Source organism: Sorghum bicolor, chromosome 9, assembly GCF_000003195.3.
Source record: "Sorghum bicolor cultivar BTx623 chromosome 9, Sorghum_bicolor_NCBIv3, whole genome shotgun sequence".
NCBI classification, from domain to species: Eukaryota; Viridiplantae; Streptophyta; class Magnoliopsida; order Poales; family Poaceae; genus Sorghum; species Sorghum bicolor.
The window spans coordinates 2,501,269-2,517,295 of NC_012878.2; the positions used below are offsets into that span (position 1 = coordinate 2,501,269).

The following is a 16,027-nucleotide window of genomic DNA, read 5'->3' on the forward strand; positions in this document are numbered from 1 at the left end:
CGGGAATCTGAAAATTTTTATAAAATTTATTGAGAACAAAACAAGGCCTTAATTTGTTTCGTTTTTGAGCGGGGCGAAGGAAAGTTTGATTTGAAGACATAAAAGTGTTGGGTCGTACGTTTGTTTAGTTCCTCAAAAATTTTACAAAATTTTTTAGATTCCCCGTCACATCAAATTTTTAGACATATGCATGGAGTATTAAATATATATAAAAATGAAAACTAATTATACAGTTTGGTCGGAATTGACGAGACGAATATTTTGAGACTACTTAGTCTATAATTGGACAATATTTATCAAATATAAACGAAAGTGTTACTATTTTTATTTTGCAAAAAATTTTGGAAGTAAACAAAGGATAGTCCTACCGTAAAGCAGCAATTGTTTTTGTGCACGCAAGCGCGAGCGTAGGACGCGTGGCATGGTAGTTGGTGGTTAGGCAGCAGCCGTACGGAGCAAAGGAGCACGGGGGCTGCGACGAGGTGTGTCGTTTCTGCCCGGGTGGCCACGAGTCGCCGGCGTGGCCGCCGCCGTGCACCGCAGACCGGCGGGGGGGATGGTTATTTCTGTCCGGCGGCAGGCAATCCGTGTGCCGTGCGGGACCCCGGGCGGCGAGACGTACCGTAGAAAAACGGGCGCCCGTACGGTGGCGATTCCGCACGACACTCCTGTTTGCCGACGACCCTCATGTCCTCAGGCCTGCCTGTGACAGTGTCACAGTGCCAACACCCACCGCCCAGCAAAGGTGTTTACCTGCTGTTGATGGAATCTGGATTGGTAATAGCCGTTACGGAGCATCTTTCGTTGCCGCGGCTTTTTTTCTTTTTTCTTGCTCGTCACAGGCGCTCGTTCCCTTTTGGCCTTCTCTCGGTCACAGCACAGAGCTAGTACTGTAAAAGAAAATGAGACAAGGACGAGTCACACATGGTAGTATATGGTATGCCCCATAAAAACTTGTAGTAATGCAAAAGGAATACAGTACGAGTACCTTCTTTTTTTCCTTTTTATTACTGGTAAAGAATCCATTGCTGGTGCGACATCTATCTCGAGAAGGACCAACTTCTTGCTCTACCTTTTGTTATTATTCTTTTTAAATTTGGCTATGTTTATAGTAGATCAAAGTAGCAATAATATATATTTTGATAGCACAAAAGGTATACTATAAAATATTTCACGGCGATTTTAACGAAGCTTATTGGGCATCATAAATCTCATTTTATTTAGAGTTAACATGAGCTTAATCAAATTGAAAATAGTTTGTTTCTCCGAATTGTACTCCTCCTTGGACCGGTAGACAGAGCAGCAGTACTGTCCACTCAGAGCTGCCTCAAACGGCACGGCGTGGCGCTTGCAGCTTGGCTGCTTGCGTTGCATTGCGTTGTGTGTTTTATTCCAGTTTCACCGTGCGCCTCAAACATTTGCGTCTTTCCAAAAACCAGGTACCACATTTGTGTGTTTTTATTTTGTACTATACTCATTGGCTGGAGAGAGACGACAGTGGTAAACTACGAAGAAACACGCACCTACCACATGTAAAAAGCCATTGACGGACGCAGGAGGAGGGGAGAGCGCCGCGCCCGGCCGGCCGGCCGCCCGCGCCCACCGTGGAACAGAGCAGAGCACGGCACCGGACGAAAAACCCACGCGGAGGCGCAGACGTCGTCCAAGGTCGCGGCTGCCCGCGTCCTTCAATTCAACAGCACCCGCCGCGTATTCTCCCTTCTTGGCTTCTTCACCTTTTCTCCGCGCGCTTTAATCCCTTTCGTCCCCGCACACCTCCCTCCCCTCCCCCGTCTCCACGCCACGCCAGCCGCGCCTCGCAGATGTCGGCGGCGCGCTCCTCCTCCACCTCCACCCAATGACCCCGCTGCCGCTCCTCCTCCACCTGCTCCTCCTCCTCCTCCTCCTCGCCATTGCCTTGTCCTTGCCGGCCGCCTCCGCCGCGTCCACGCTCGCCATCTCGGCGTCGTCCACCTCCCCGACCGTCTGCGGCATCGAAGAGTACAACGGCACCGTCTACTGCGCCGCGCTCCCGAGCTCCACCTCCTCCAACTCCTCCTCCACAAACGCCTCCTCCTCCGCCGCCGCCGTCGCGGCGAACATCATCACCTTCGCGGAGCTCTCAGCGGGGCGAGGCTTCGTGTGCGGCCTACAGGCCGGTGGCGCCGCGCTCTTCTGCTGGCCGTCCACGCCCGCGCCGCAGTGGGACCAGCTCCGCCGGCTCTACAACGGTCCGGACCCGCTCACGGACCTCGCCGTCGGCGGGGACCACGTCGCGGCCTACGAACCTTCCGCCAACGCATCCGCCTCTGACTCCGGGAGGGTCCTATGGTGGCGCGGCGGGGACAGGTTCCCGGCGCCGGTCGAGGGCGGGTTCCGCTCGCTCGTCTCCGGGGACGGCTTCTCCTGCGCCGTCGAGACCAACGCGTCCGCGGCCGTCCGGTGCTGGGGCCCGCAGGGTAGCGCGGTGCAGGCGGGGCTCGCCAACGCGACCGCCGCGCCGTACCTCGCCGCGGGGGGCGGGCGCGCGTGCACCGTCCTCGCCTCCGGCGCCGCACTCTGCTCGGGCTCCGACGTCGGCGCCGCCGCGAACGCATCCCTGCCGCGGGACCTCTTCGTGTACGGCCTCGCCGTCGGCGACTCCCACGCGTGCGCGCTCCGCCGGCCCAACCACACCCCGGTTTGCTGGAGCCTCGGGGGCCCCACCACCACCCTGTCCGAGCCGGCGCTCGGGATCTCCTTCCAGTTCCTCGTCGCCGGTGGCAACTTCACCTGCGGCGTCGCGTCCATGGACTTCAGCGTCTACTGCTGGTCTGCGGGCGCCGATGCTGCGCCCGTGCCGCTGCCCAAGATCCGCCCAGGCGTCTGCGTCAGCAACGACAGTACCTGCCGGTGCGGCATCATGTCGGGGTCGCAGCAGTTCTGCGGGGGCTCCGGCGTGATCTGCAAAGCGCTCTGTGAGGATTCGACGCCACCACCCGCTTCGCCCCCTCTGCCGCCTCCGCCGCCGGCGCCGTCGTCGTCGAGTAGGCGCGTGGCCAAGGCCTGGATCGCGTTCTGCGTCGTCGGCGCGGTGGGTGGCTTCGCGGGGCTCTGCTCCATCGTCTACTGCCTCGTCTTCGGCTTCTGCAGCAACAAGCGGGTGCACAACTCGGTGCAGCCCAACCTCGGCGCAACCGCCGCGGGCGCGGGCGCCGGCACCGGCAATAATAACCACAACAACGGCGGCGGGGGTGCCTCGGCAGGCGGGAGCCCGTACGGGTCGCCGAACGGTTCGCGGGCACGCAGCCTGTTCCGGCGGCAGCTGTCGCGCGTGATGACGCGGCAGCGGAGCGGGCCGTCGTCGTTCAAGGACCTCGCGGAGGAGTTCACGTTCGCGCAGCTGGAGGCGGCCACCAAGGGGTTCGCGCTGGAGGCGAAGATCGGTGAGGGCAGCTTCGGCGCCGTGTACCGTGGCAAGCTCCCCGACGGGCGGGAGGTGGCCATCAAGCGCGCCAGCGAGTCTGGCCCCCGCGCGCGGCGGTTCCAGGAGAAGGAGAGCGCGTTCCGGTCGGAGCTGGCGTTCCTGTCGCGGCTCCACCACAAGCACCTCGTCGGCCTGGTGGGCTACTGCGAGGAGGACGAGGAGCGGCTGCTGGTGTACGAGTACATGAAGAACGGCGCGCTCTACGACCACCTGCATCCCAAGACGAGCACGGCGGCGCCGTCGCCGGTGGCGTCGTCGTGGAAGCTGCGCATCAAGATCCTCCTGGACGCGTCCCGGGGCATCGAGTACCTGCACTCGTACGCCGTGCCGCCCATCATCCACCGCGACATCAAGTCGTCCAACATCCTGCTGGACGGCGGGTGGACGGCGCGCGTGTCGGACTTTGGCCTGTCACTAATGGGCCCTCTAGAGCCGCCGCCGTCGTTGGAGCCGGAGGAGGACGACGACGACGCCACCGCCGTCACGAGGTCGCGGTCGCGGTCCAAGTCCAAGTCGCAGCACCTGACGGTGATGAAGGCGGCCGGCACGGTGGGGTACATGGACCCGGAGTACTACGGGCTGCACCACCTGACGGTGAAGAGCGACGTGTACGGGTTCGGCGTGGTGATGCTGGAGTCGCTGACGGGGCGGCGCGCCATCTTCAAGGAAGCCGAGGGCGGGAGCCCCGTGTCCGTGGTGGACTACGCCGTGCCCACCATCGTGGGCGGGGAGCTCGCCAAGGTGCTGGACCCACGCGCCCCGGAGCCCGCGCCGCACGAGGCCGAGGCCGTGGAGCTGGTCGCCTACACCGCCGTCCACTGCGTCCGGCTCGAGGGCAAGGACCGACCCGCCATGGCTGACATCGTCGCCAACCTGGAGACGGCCTTCGCGCTCTGCGAGGGTAGCGCCGGCAGCGGCCGGGGCGGCGGCGGGGGGTTCGGGAATAGCTCCTCCAGCGCTAGCCTCCCCTCCGTCACGTCCATGGACCGGTCGGGAGCCCTGGCCTGAGTGAGTGAGGGAGTGACGGATGGATGATTTCATTCGTGCAGCAACCGCCGGCGCCACCGCCATTGTCGGTAAGGGCGAGCTCCATCCATCCGTGGAAGCTGTGATTAGCAAATTTTAGCCCGGGGAAAGGGAAGGAACGGAGGGTGATCAGATTCGTTGCTGATTAGTTGGATATTTTTGAATTCTTCTCCATTCTTGTTCATTCTTGATTGATTGGGAGGACCGGGGAGGCTAGTGTGATCCTGTCATCACACGTTTTGTTCTTTGGTGAATGTACATTCATGATTCTTCCTTGTGCCGTTCCAATTGCATGTTCTGATGATGATTCCACTCGTCGTCGAGACGAAATACGAGAGAATTCAAATTCAAATTCATTCCTGTTTCCATGGTGAATGCCCAGCACCAGCACGCCAAGTCGCCAACATCATTTCAGCTTCTCTTCTCGAGCGTTGAATGGGGGAAAAAATTGGAAGGAGAAGCACAAGCACGCAGGTTGTTGTTGACGAGATCAGGCAGGCAGGCAGGCAGGCAGGCAGGCAGGTAGGCGGTCAGAGGCGGCATGTAGACCGGTCCGGTCTACCACAAGGTGAAGGAGGTCAGAGCAGTGATTCCAACCCATGCCGTGACCTGTGACTAGTCGGCACTGCAAAGAAAGGCAACAGCCGCCGGGTCAACAGGGACAGGGACGAAGAGGAGCAGTGGTTGGTTGTTTGGTGGTTGACGGGACTACAGTGACACTTGCTGCCGGTGCTGGCCCTGTACGCCGCCGAGGTTCACGGTCATCATCATCCCGATGACCAATCCATGGTCGTGTTGATGCAAAACTGATCTGCAAACACAAAGGGTTAATACCCGATTCAAACGTTAAGGCGTGCCAGCCGATTTGACCTTACTATCGGCAAAGGTGATAACTCGAATACTTTAGTCCTGACAACAGCGATGCGCCCGGATGTCACGGCTAAGAGGTACTCACGCGGAACTTAAGGATACGCCGAGCTTGAGTCGACGAATTCCCAAGAACTCGTAACAAAAAGAAAACGTATGACGAAGTCGTCGAAAAGTAAATGCTAGAATATGAGTAAAAACGTGTGTTTGATTGATTGATAGATGTCCTGATTACAAGGTCTTAGGGCTTATATTTATACCCTGCTCAAAGAGCTGCGACCAGACACGATTAGAATTCGAATTCCAAATTACACGGAACCCGTATACAAAACGATACGAATAACATAAGGAAATAATAAAACCATCCTTCGTGACAAACCGAAACTCCTCCACATGACAACTGGCAGCTTCCGGACTCCTCCTTCGCGTCATCGGCAATCCCCTCGCCATAGTCATCGGCAGACCCTTTTACTTGGTCATCGGCACCATATTACTGTCTGAGGACTTAGTCACATTCAACCTTTCCCTCATCGGCAACCATCCTTACCAGCAACCCGCATCGTACTGCCACCTTGTCCTGCCATCCTGGACACGTGCCGAAAAATGGTGTCAACACATGCCCCCCAGTTTCGGAGTATAAAACTATTAATGCTCCGAAATTCTCTGCAGTAATGATGTCTTCTCCGCAATTAATGCTCCTAATCTGGTAACCGACAACCTCAATCTGGGCAACTCTGATCCTAATCCTCCGCAGATCTCTCGAAATCCACAACTTCCCAAACGGGCATCTCTCTTAGTCGTACATCGGCAACAATACCGTTACAAAGATCTGCCGATGTTCTGCCCAGGATATTCGCAAAAACGGTTACTTCCCCTCTATCCGCCCATCGGCAGGACGACCGTTATAGAATATCACCGATGGACCGACCAGGAGATCGCGCACAGTAAAATATCTTTAGATAATGACCGCTTCCTGTCAAATCACCTGTACAATCCCTGGATTATCGTGCGAACAGTTACCATATCCACTTGAGTACCCTCGGGTTTCTCGGATGCGGCAAAGAAATAAGTCAGATTTGCCCTTGTCCATCTTGCCCTATAAATAGTTCCTTCTTGGGTACTCCTATCAAACTTCTGGCTTCATCATCACCCAAGCATCGGAGAAGAATTCCGTCGATAGTTCGATAATACAATTCATTTTCAAGGATCACATACTTGGTTGCTTGAAATCGAACCCGTCTTTCAACTTTTTTGGATGGATCTTTTAGATAATCAATAATTTCTTCCCTCCAATCACCGGCACTGACTGCCGATGTCGCATTAATCATTGGCTGATATCCCGAGGCATGCTGGGCCAACCGATTAGCGTCTTCATTATGCAATCGGGGAACATGCTCCAATCGGAAGTTCTTGAATTCTTTTAACAGTTGCATACCTCTCTCGAAATAGGTTATGAGAACTTCACTTCGGCATTCATAGCTTCCGACCAATTGATTTATAATCAACATGGAATCTCCGAATACTTCAACAGCATCAGCACGAACTTCTCTTAACAACTCCAATCCCTTGATCAGAGCTTGATACTCAGCCTGATTATTTGTTGATGTAGCAACAATCGGCAAGGAAAACTCATACTTCCTCCCTTTAGGAGAAACTAATACAATACCGATTCCTGCTCCTCGGTCACAGGTAGATCCATCAAAGAAGAGCGTCCAGGGTGCAATTTCCAAGGTCTCCACTAGACCGCAATGCTGAGTCACAAGATCGGCCATAACCTGCCCTTTGACCGCCTTAGTCGATTCGTAACGCAAATCGAACTCCGACAGCGCCAAAATCCACTTACCGATCCTACCACTCATAATCGGCATAGATAGCATGTATCGGACCACGTCATCTTTGCAAACAACAGCACATTCGGCCGACAACAGATAATGTCTTAGCTTGATACATGAGAAATATAAGCACAAGCACAGCTTCTCTATGGCCGAATACCTGGTTTCAGCATCAATCAACCTCCTGCTCAGATAATAAATTACTCTCTCCTTCCCTTCAAATTCTTGAACTAAAGCTGAACCGATAACCGATCCATCGGTAGATAAATATAATTTGAAGGGTTTCCCTTGTTGGGGTGGAACTAAAACCGGAGGATTCACTAGATACTTTTTGATCTCATCCAGAGCCAACTGCTGTTCTTCTCCCCAAACAAACTCCTGATCGGCTTTTAATTTAAGAAGGGGACTGAAAGCACGAATTCTCCCAGATAAATTCGATACAAATCTTCTGATAAAATTCACCTTGCCGATCAAGGATTGGAGCTCGGTTTTATTGGTAGGGGCCACTATTTTATTGATGGCATCAATAGATCTTCGACTAATCTCAATACCCCTCTGATGTACCATAAAACCAAGAAACTGCCCTGCCGATACGCCAAATGCACACTTGTTGGGATTCATCTTCAATCCATGCTTCCTGGTGCACTCCAACACTTTTCGTAAATCGGCAAGATGCTTTGAAAAATCTCCAGACTTAACCACCACATCATCAATATAAATTTCTACGATTTTGCCGATGAACTCATGAAATATGAAATTCATAGCCCTTTGATAAGTAGCACCAGCATTCTTTAACCCAAAAGTCATGACTATCCATTCAAACAATCCAACATGACCAGGACACCTGAATGCGGTTTTTGGAATATCCTCCTCTGCCATGAATATTTGATTGTAACCCGCATTACCATCCATGAAACTGATGACCCGATGGCCAGCCGCAGCATCAACCAGTAGATCGGCAACAGGCATTGGGTATCCATCCATCGGCGTAGCTTTATTGAGATTCCTGAAATCAATGCACACTCGAAGCTTCCCGTTCTTTTTGTAAACCGGAACAACATTGGAAATCCATTCGGCATACCGACACTGCCGAATAAACTTAGCTTCAATAAGTTTAGTGATTTCAGCCTTAATATCAGGTAGAATGTTAGGATTACATCGGCGGGCTGGTTGCTGATGTGGCCGAAATCCAGACCTGATGGGTAACCGATGTTCAACAATTGATCGGTCTAAACCAGGCATCTCCGTATAATCCCAAGCAAAGCAATCTTTATATTCCTTTAACAAACTAGTTAACTGCCGTTTAAACTCAGGATCTAATTTAGCACTAATAAAAGTAGGCCTAGGCCTATCACCACTACCTATATCTACTTCTACCAAATCGTCGGCCGATGTGAATCCTTGGCCTAATTTTCCATCATCGGCGAATCTATCCATTAAAAACCGTCATCAGAACCGACTGCTTGGATCGGTGGAATCTCATAATCGGCAACTTTGAGAAAATCTTTCTCCCAAACTTCTCCTGAAATGCACCTAGTCTTTTCATAAGTATCCGCTTCTGCCGATGCGATAACATAAGAAGAATCCCCTGGGACGATCTCAATCTTGTCACCTACCCACTGAACCAAGCACTGATGCATTGTAGATGGGACACAACAATTGGCATGAATCCAATCTCTCCCCAATAATAAATTGTAGGCACCTTTTCCGCTGATCACGAAAAAGGTTGTCGGCAAGGTTTTGCTGCCGATAGTCAGCTCTGCACATATCGCCCCCTTGACCGGAGACACGTTTCCCTCAAAGTCTTTGAGCATCATATCGGTCTTGGTCAAATCTTGATCCCCTTTCCCAAGCTTCCGATATACTGCATACGGCATAATATTGATAGCAGCTCCACCATCAACTAGGATCTTGGTCATTGGCTGCCCATCAACCCTTCCTTTGAGGAACAAAGCTTTAAGATGCTGCCTCTCGTTATCGGCAGGTTTCTCAAAGATAGCCGTCATCGGATCCAGAGCCAACTGAGCTATCTGATCAGAAAATCCCAACTCATCATCACTGGCTGGTGCAAGAAACTCCATCGGCAACATGAATACCATGTTGACGCCTGCCGATGGACCTTCCTTCTTAGTGTCTGCCGGCTGCCGACTTTCAGAACTCTCTCCTTTATTTAACTCCTCTTGCCTTTCTCGTTGCAACCTCCTTTTCTGTGTCTTGGTTAATCCTTGAGGGCACCATGGAGGAAGTGGCCTTTGCCTTACTGCCGGGCGTCGGTTCTCCCTTGACTCCATACGATGTGTGTTAGCATCTCTGCAAAATATGAACTCATCGGGAACCCGCGCATTAGCCATTTCCTCAAGCTCTTCCTGGTTCCTGGGAAAATACTGGACACGGTCACCGAGCCGATCGTGAACACTAAGCCTGCCCCCCAGCCGATCATGAGCTGACGCTCTTCCTCTGATTGGCCCATTAAATCGCCGTTCATCATCATGATAACGCCGATCGTTCCTGTCGTACCGATCATAACCGTTGCATTCAGGGCAGTCTCTGACAGTAGGAAGCTTGATATTTTCCTCCCAACAATGGATGAAGAATGGGCAATTCCAATGATCCCTGTGCCGATTCCACTCCTGTCGGCGTCTCTCTTCTTCCCGTTGATAATCTTCCTGCTGGCGCCGGTACCGATCTTCCCGTTGTTGCCATCTCTCTCGAGGCCTTCTATGAGTTATGACAATACCAGATCGAGGAATTCTTCCTGAGCTAGCTCCTTCCTGGACCAAGCCCTTACTTCTTGCATCGGCGGTAGTAACTTGATGCTGAGGATCTACCGATGCACTCTTCTCAGCTGTCTCCGACGTTAAGACCTTAGCCTTCCCCTTAGCATCCAACATGTTCGTCGGGAAAGGATGTTGGTCTATCTTCATCGGCTTCTGGGCTTTGGAACTATCAAACTTGATTCTCCCCGATTCTATAGCCGATTGCAGCTGTTGTCTGAATACTTTGCACTCGTTGGTGTCATGTGACGTTGCATTATGCCACTTGCAATATCTCATCCTCTTCAACTCTTCTGCCGACGGGATCACATGGTTAAGTGACAGTTTGATTTGACCTTCCTGAAGTAGAAAGTCGAATATCCTATCGGCTTTGGCGGTGTCAAAGGCAAACTTCTCTGGTTCTTTCTGCCCAAAAGGACAAGACATCGGCTTCTTGTTTTTTACCCACTCTGCCAAACCGATTACTGGTTCCTCGTCGGAATCTGAGCTTGTTGCTTCGTCAACAAATGACACTTTCTTATTCCACGCCCTCTTAGGCTCGAAAGGCTTGATGTCTTGATCAGATATCCTCTGCACCAAATGACTTAAACTCTCGAACTCTTGAGATGCATACTTATCCCTGATATGTGGCAACAAACCCTGGAAAGCCAAATCGGCTAGCTGCCGATCATCCAGAACCAGGCTATAGCATTTATTCTTGACCTCTCGTATCCTCTGCACAAATCCCTCAACCGACTCGTCATTACGTTGCCTCAACTTAACCAAGTCGGTGATCTTCTTCTCATGAACCCCTGAGAAGAAGTATCTGTGGAATTGCTTCTCTAGATCGGCCCAAGTAATTACTGAGTTGGGAGGTAACGATATAAACCAAGTAAAGGCCGATCCAGACAGTGATGACGAAAATAGACGAACCCTTAATTCGTCCCTGTTACCAGCTTCTCCACATTGAATAATGAACCTGTTGACATGCTCCATGGTTGACGTGTCGTCCTGTCCGGAAAACTTTGTAAAATCCGGTACCTTGTACCGATGTGGAAGCGGGATCAAATCATACGCTGGAGGATACGGTGTCCGGTAAGAATAAGTGTTGACTTTGGGTTTTATCCCAAATTGTTCCTTCATTACTTCAGCAATCTTATCGGCCCAATAAGCATCGGCATCTTGCCGATGAGGCAGCTGCGGATCCGGCACTTGGTGGCGAACCTCCACGTGTCTGTTTGGGACCTGACCTGTATGGAACATCGTATTGGTCACCTGTCCTCCAATCTGCGGACTACCAAACTGCTGTCCACCGACTGGCTGTCCTCCGAGTTGCTGTCCAAAATTTATTGGCTGGTTGGACATTCCCTGACCTTGGAACCCGGGATAAACTTGCCCTTGCTGGAACCCCGTAGTCTGATAACCCTGCTGGGGCGACTGTGGAAAGGCTTGCTGTCCAAGCCATCCATTATTAGCGTTCATCGGCATAGGTGCTGCCGATGATTGGTAATTGGGTATCGTCGTTGAATTGACATACCCCGACTGGGCCATAGGCCTCTGTTGCATCAGCATTGACTCTGCCGATGCGTTGGGCATCTGGAACATTGAATCTTGAAGATTTTCAGTGTGAGGCCTTGCAGTAGTAGTTGTGGTATACCGAGGACTCTGGTTCACCGGCACATTGGAAGGTACCGACGTCATAGGAGTTTTGCCCCTCATGTCAGTTGTCTGTGATGTTCCCGGCGTCAACTCTGGAGGCATACCATAACCCCACCAGTTGGGGGGAAGATTTAACCCTGACATTGCCGATGCCAACATATCTGTCGTCAGTTTATGCTGCCCAACTGAAATTTGGGGGTTGGTTGCCATCGGCATAGATAGTGCACCGGTAGTCCCCAATGTACTTGGAGGGACGGCAGACTGTGCACTTGCGCTCGTCAAGGCAGCCGATGGAACCGTGACCTCTGGCGCCGTGGGTTGATGATGGGAAGGGCCCACATAATCCGGCGGGATTTGTCCTTCCTTGAAAGTTCTTGCCACGGCGTTGAACACCGTGTTAGACAGTACACCAGCTTGGTTGATCAGCGCTCGATTGATGGCATTGTCAACCATGTCTTGAAGCTTGCCAGGATTAGCGTCGAAGGTGACCTGCCGTGGTGCCGGCAGTGCATCTTTCTGGACCACTTCGCCGCTTCTGTTTATGCTGAAAGACTTCAGGCACTGCTGCTTGAACTCTTCCATGGCTTGGGCAATAGCTTGCTTCTGCTCATCCTTAAGGTTAGCTTCCGTCACGGGGATGACGTTATCTTGATCGAGGTCAGAGATCGACATGCTGATCTTGATCTTGAATCGGTCCCACCAGGCGTGCCAAAAGATGTGTTGATGCAAAACTGATCTGCAAACACAAAGGGCTAATACCCGATTCAAACGTTAAGGCGTGCCAGCCGATTTGACCTTACTATCGGCAAAGGTGATAACTCGAATACTTTAGTCCTGACAACAGCGATGCGCCCGGATGTCACGGCTAAGAGGTACTCACGCGGAACTTAAGGATACGCCGAGCTTGAGTCGACGAATTCCCAAGAACTCGTAACAAAAAGAAAACGTATGACGAAGTCGTCGAAAAGTAAATGCTAGAATATGAGTAAAAACGTGTGTTTGATTGATTGATAGATGTCCTGATTACAAGGTCTTAGGGCTTATATTTATACCCTGCTCAAAGAGCTGCGACCAGACACGATTAGAATTCGAATTCCAAATTACACGGAACCCGTATACAAAACGATACGAATAACATAAGGAAATAATAAAACCATCCTTCGTGACAAACCGAAACTCCTCCACATGACAACTGGCAGCTTCCGGACTCCTCCTTCGCGTCATCGGCAATCCCCTCGCCATAGTCATCGGCAGACCCTTTTACTTGGTCATCGGCACCATATTACTGTCTGAGGACTTAGTCACATTCAACATTTCCCTCATCGGCAACCATCCTTACCAGCAACCCGCATCGTACTGCCACCCTGTCCTGCCATCCTGGACACGTGCCCAAAAATGGTGTCAACAGGTCGATAAGGCAGGCAGGGTGCAGGTGGCTGGTGGCGGAGCCCTGCCCTGCTCCAGGCCCAGCCGACGAACAAGACGAGGAGCGAGGTCGCCGTCGTTCTTCTCCCGCCTCCGTTCACATCTGTGGACGATGGTCCGGTAGCAGGCAGCGTTGGCATCCGATCGATCGTTCGCGTGCAGCGCCAACGATATACTACTACTTAAGTAGAAGTACACTCGTAGTACTTGGGTATTCTCTCTGCTAATGCCAGCATGACGACTGGCGAGTTTGGTGACGGGCGATCGACGAGAGACGCCTGAACGACGCGTTTGTCCACACACGCATGCACGCATTATTTTTATTGATGCATAATATGCACACCGGAATCGGAAGCTAGCTATGGCCAGTTGGTGAGACCAACCCTTCATCCTGTCATCGCCTGGACACCACTCCATCTTTCTTTAGCCAACATGCAGATTGCATGTGTTTCATTAAGAGGTACTTTGCAGATATTATTACAATGAAGTGTCAACTGCCAAGCGAGATGCCCGCAGGACTGCTGCTGCTGCTGTAGTGCTGTGATGGTGATGCCGATGCTTGGCTGCTCTGATCATGGGCGCGGATGCCATGCATTGTGGTAGCCAAGCAGAAGCAGTGTACGTAGTGTAGTAGCAGCGGCACACACACACACACACACGCGCGCGCGCGCGCGCGGCGACAAGGAAGCTGGAAGCCCGTACGTCCCTGTTACGTGCGCATATATGCAACGGAGCAGGTGAGCTTGCCTCGCCATGATCCTCACACAAGAAATAATACACTCCATCGTGTAGAGCCGGATATAATAATAACAATGTATGTATAATAATAAAGGGAAAGAATCAAAGAATTAGGCAGGCATCATTAGGTTTGATTTTGAGCGGCCTAGCACACAGACCGGGCCGAGGCATGTGGTTCAATTCTCAGTGCCTTGTATAACTGCTCCCACAAGCAGGCCCTACCTGCTGGGTAGCTGCTCTTAAAACTCGAAAGGAGAGGAAGAACGGGAGAAAGCAAACCTCATCGCGACAGGACCCCATGCATGTCCCCATCCCGGCTCAGCCTTGTTTAGTTAACGAAAATTTTTGATTTTAACTACTGTAGCATATAGTTGATAGTAATTATTATTTAAACACAAATTAACTACGTTTAAAAGATTTGTCTCATAAATTACAGGTAAATTATGTATTGTTTTTATCTATATGTAATGCTCTATACATATGTCTAAAGATTCAATTTGATAAAGAATCTTGAAAGTTTTAGGAAACTAAGCCAGGCCTTAGAGCACTTCTATTTGACCGTTTTTTATCACAAAAGAGATGCAAGTTTTGAAAAAAAAAGGGGGATGAAAAATCCTCCCGGGAGATTCAATCACCACCGGTCAAAAAGGGAGAAGAAAAAATGATTGCTCGACCGTACTGTAGTACAGTATACATGCAACTTTGGCCGATATCCTTTTTTGAACGGAAAGCGTGCTGGACGCAGGAGATCTGCATTTCATTCCGAGCAAGCCAGCAGATTATCCTTTTGTTTCGCCATCGCCATCCAGGTCGATCCCTTTCCCTTTCGCCGCCGCGACTCGCTTTAGGCCCTTTGGATATATTTTTAACATCCATCACATGAATGGTTAGACACATGTACAAAGTACTGAATAGTATATATTATTTATAAAATTAAAAATACAACTAGAGAATAATTATATTTGCGAGACGAATTTTTTAAACCTAATTAGTTCATAATTGAACACTAATTGTCAAATAAAATAAAATATTACGGTACTGGTTAAATTTTAACACTCCAATCAAACATCCCCTTAAGTTCTCGAAGTGTGCACGACCTTTTCTCGAGGTGTTCTGAGGTCTTGTTTAGTTCCTACCCAAAATTTTACCCCTATCCTATCAAATACCTCGAGTATTTAGATATATTCATGAATCATTAAATATAGATAAAAATAACTAATTTGACAAATTGCAAGTATATTTTTTAAGACGAATCTTTTAAACTTAGTTAGTATATGATTATACACTAATTGTTATAGTACTAATACATATCCTAATGGTCGATCAATTAGGCTTAATAAATTCATCTCACAGTTCACTTACGGATTCTATAATTTATTTTTTTTTATTAGTGTCCGAGCATTTACGTAACATCCAATATAAGAGTAACATCAATGTATATGGACCAAGTAGTCCATCATGTGGCCTACATAAGTAGTCCATAGTTATTATTATTTGCTCACAATGTTCAACCAACGAAATAGTCCATAAAGTGGGTTTTACTAGAGATTAAAAATTGTTCTTTCCAACCATTTCATGTATCATGACAAGAGAGAGAGCATGGAGAGAGAAAAAATATTTCTTTATTGCTTATGGGTAGTCCATAGGACTATGGATACCTTTTGTTTATAGACTTATAAACCGCTATATGGACTATCTCCACAATGTTTTAGCTAGCTGATAGAGAATATTTTGTTTCTTATAGACTGCTTTGCTGCTACATTATGGTTGCTCTAACATCTGATATTAACACCAAAAACTTTCGACCTAGCCTTGTTTAGTTCCCAAAATATTTTGCAAATTTTTCCACATTCTTCATCACATCAAATCTTGCGGCACGTGCATGGAGCATTAAATATAGATAAAAGAAATAACTAATTATATAGTTTATCTGTAATTTACGAGACAAATCTTTTAAGCTTAGTTAGTTCATAATTAGACAATATTTATCAAATACAAATGAAAATACTACTGTTTATATTTTGCAAATTTTTTTGAAGTAAACAAGGCCCTATAATAACACAAGCCGGTTCCAAGCCTTGAACCACCCCAATCCCATCCTATCGATACTACACTGGCCTACAGCTACGAGCTAAAAACAAATATATACACTATGATCCCGTTGCCTTTTGTTGCTCTCGTTCTTGTGTTGTGCATGAGATGTGGAGGAAGCGACAGAAAGCTCTCTCTCGGCGGAAAGGAAGAAGAGGATCATGGCCGCA

The 16,027-nt window shown here is 49.9% G+C and overlaps 1 protein-coding gene across 1 annotated transcript; it reads left to right on the forward strand.

The window, feature by feature from the left end:
• LOC8071262 (putative serine/threonine-protein kinase-like protein CCR3) lies at positions 1,474-4,848 on the forward strand. The gene has a single exon (XM_002439168.2). It carries the CDS (start codon positions 1,859-1,861, stop codon positions 4,472-4,474), a length of 2,616 nt encoding a protein of 871 aa, XP_002439213.2. The 5' UTR covers positions 1,474-1,858; the 3' UTR covers positions 4,475-4,848.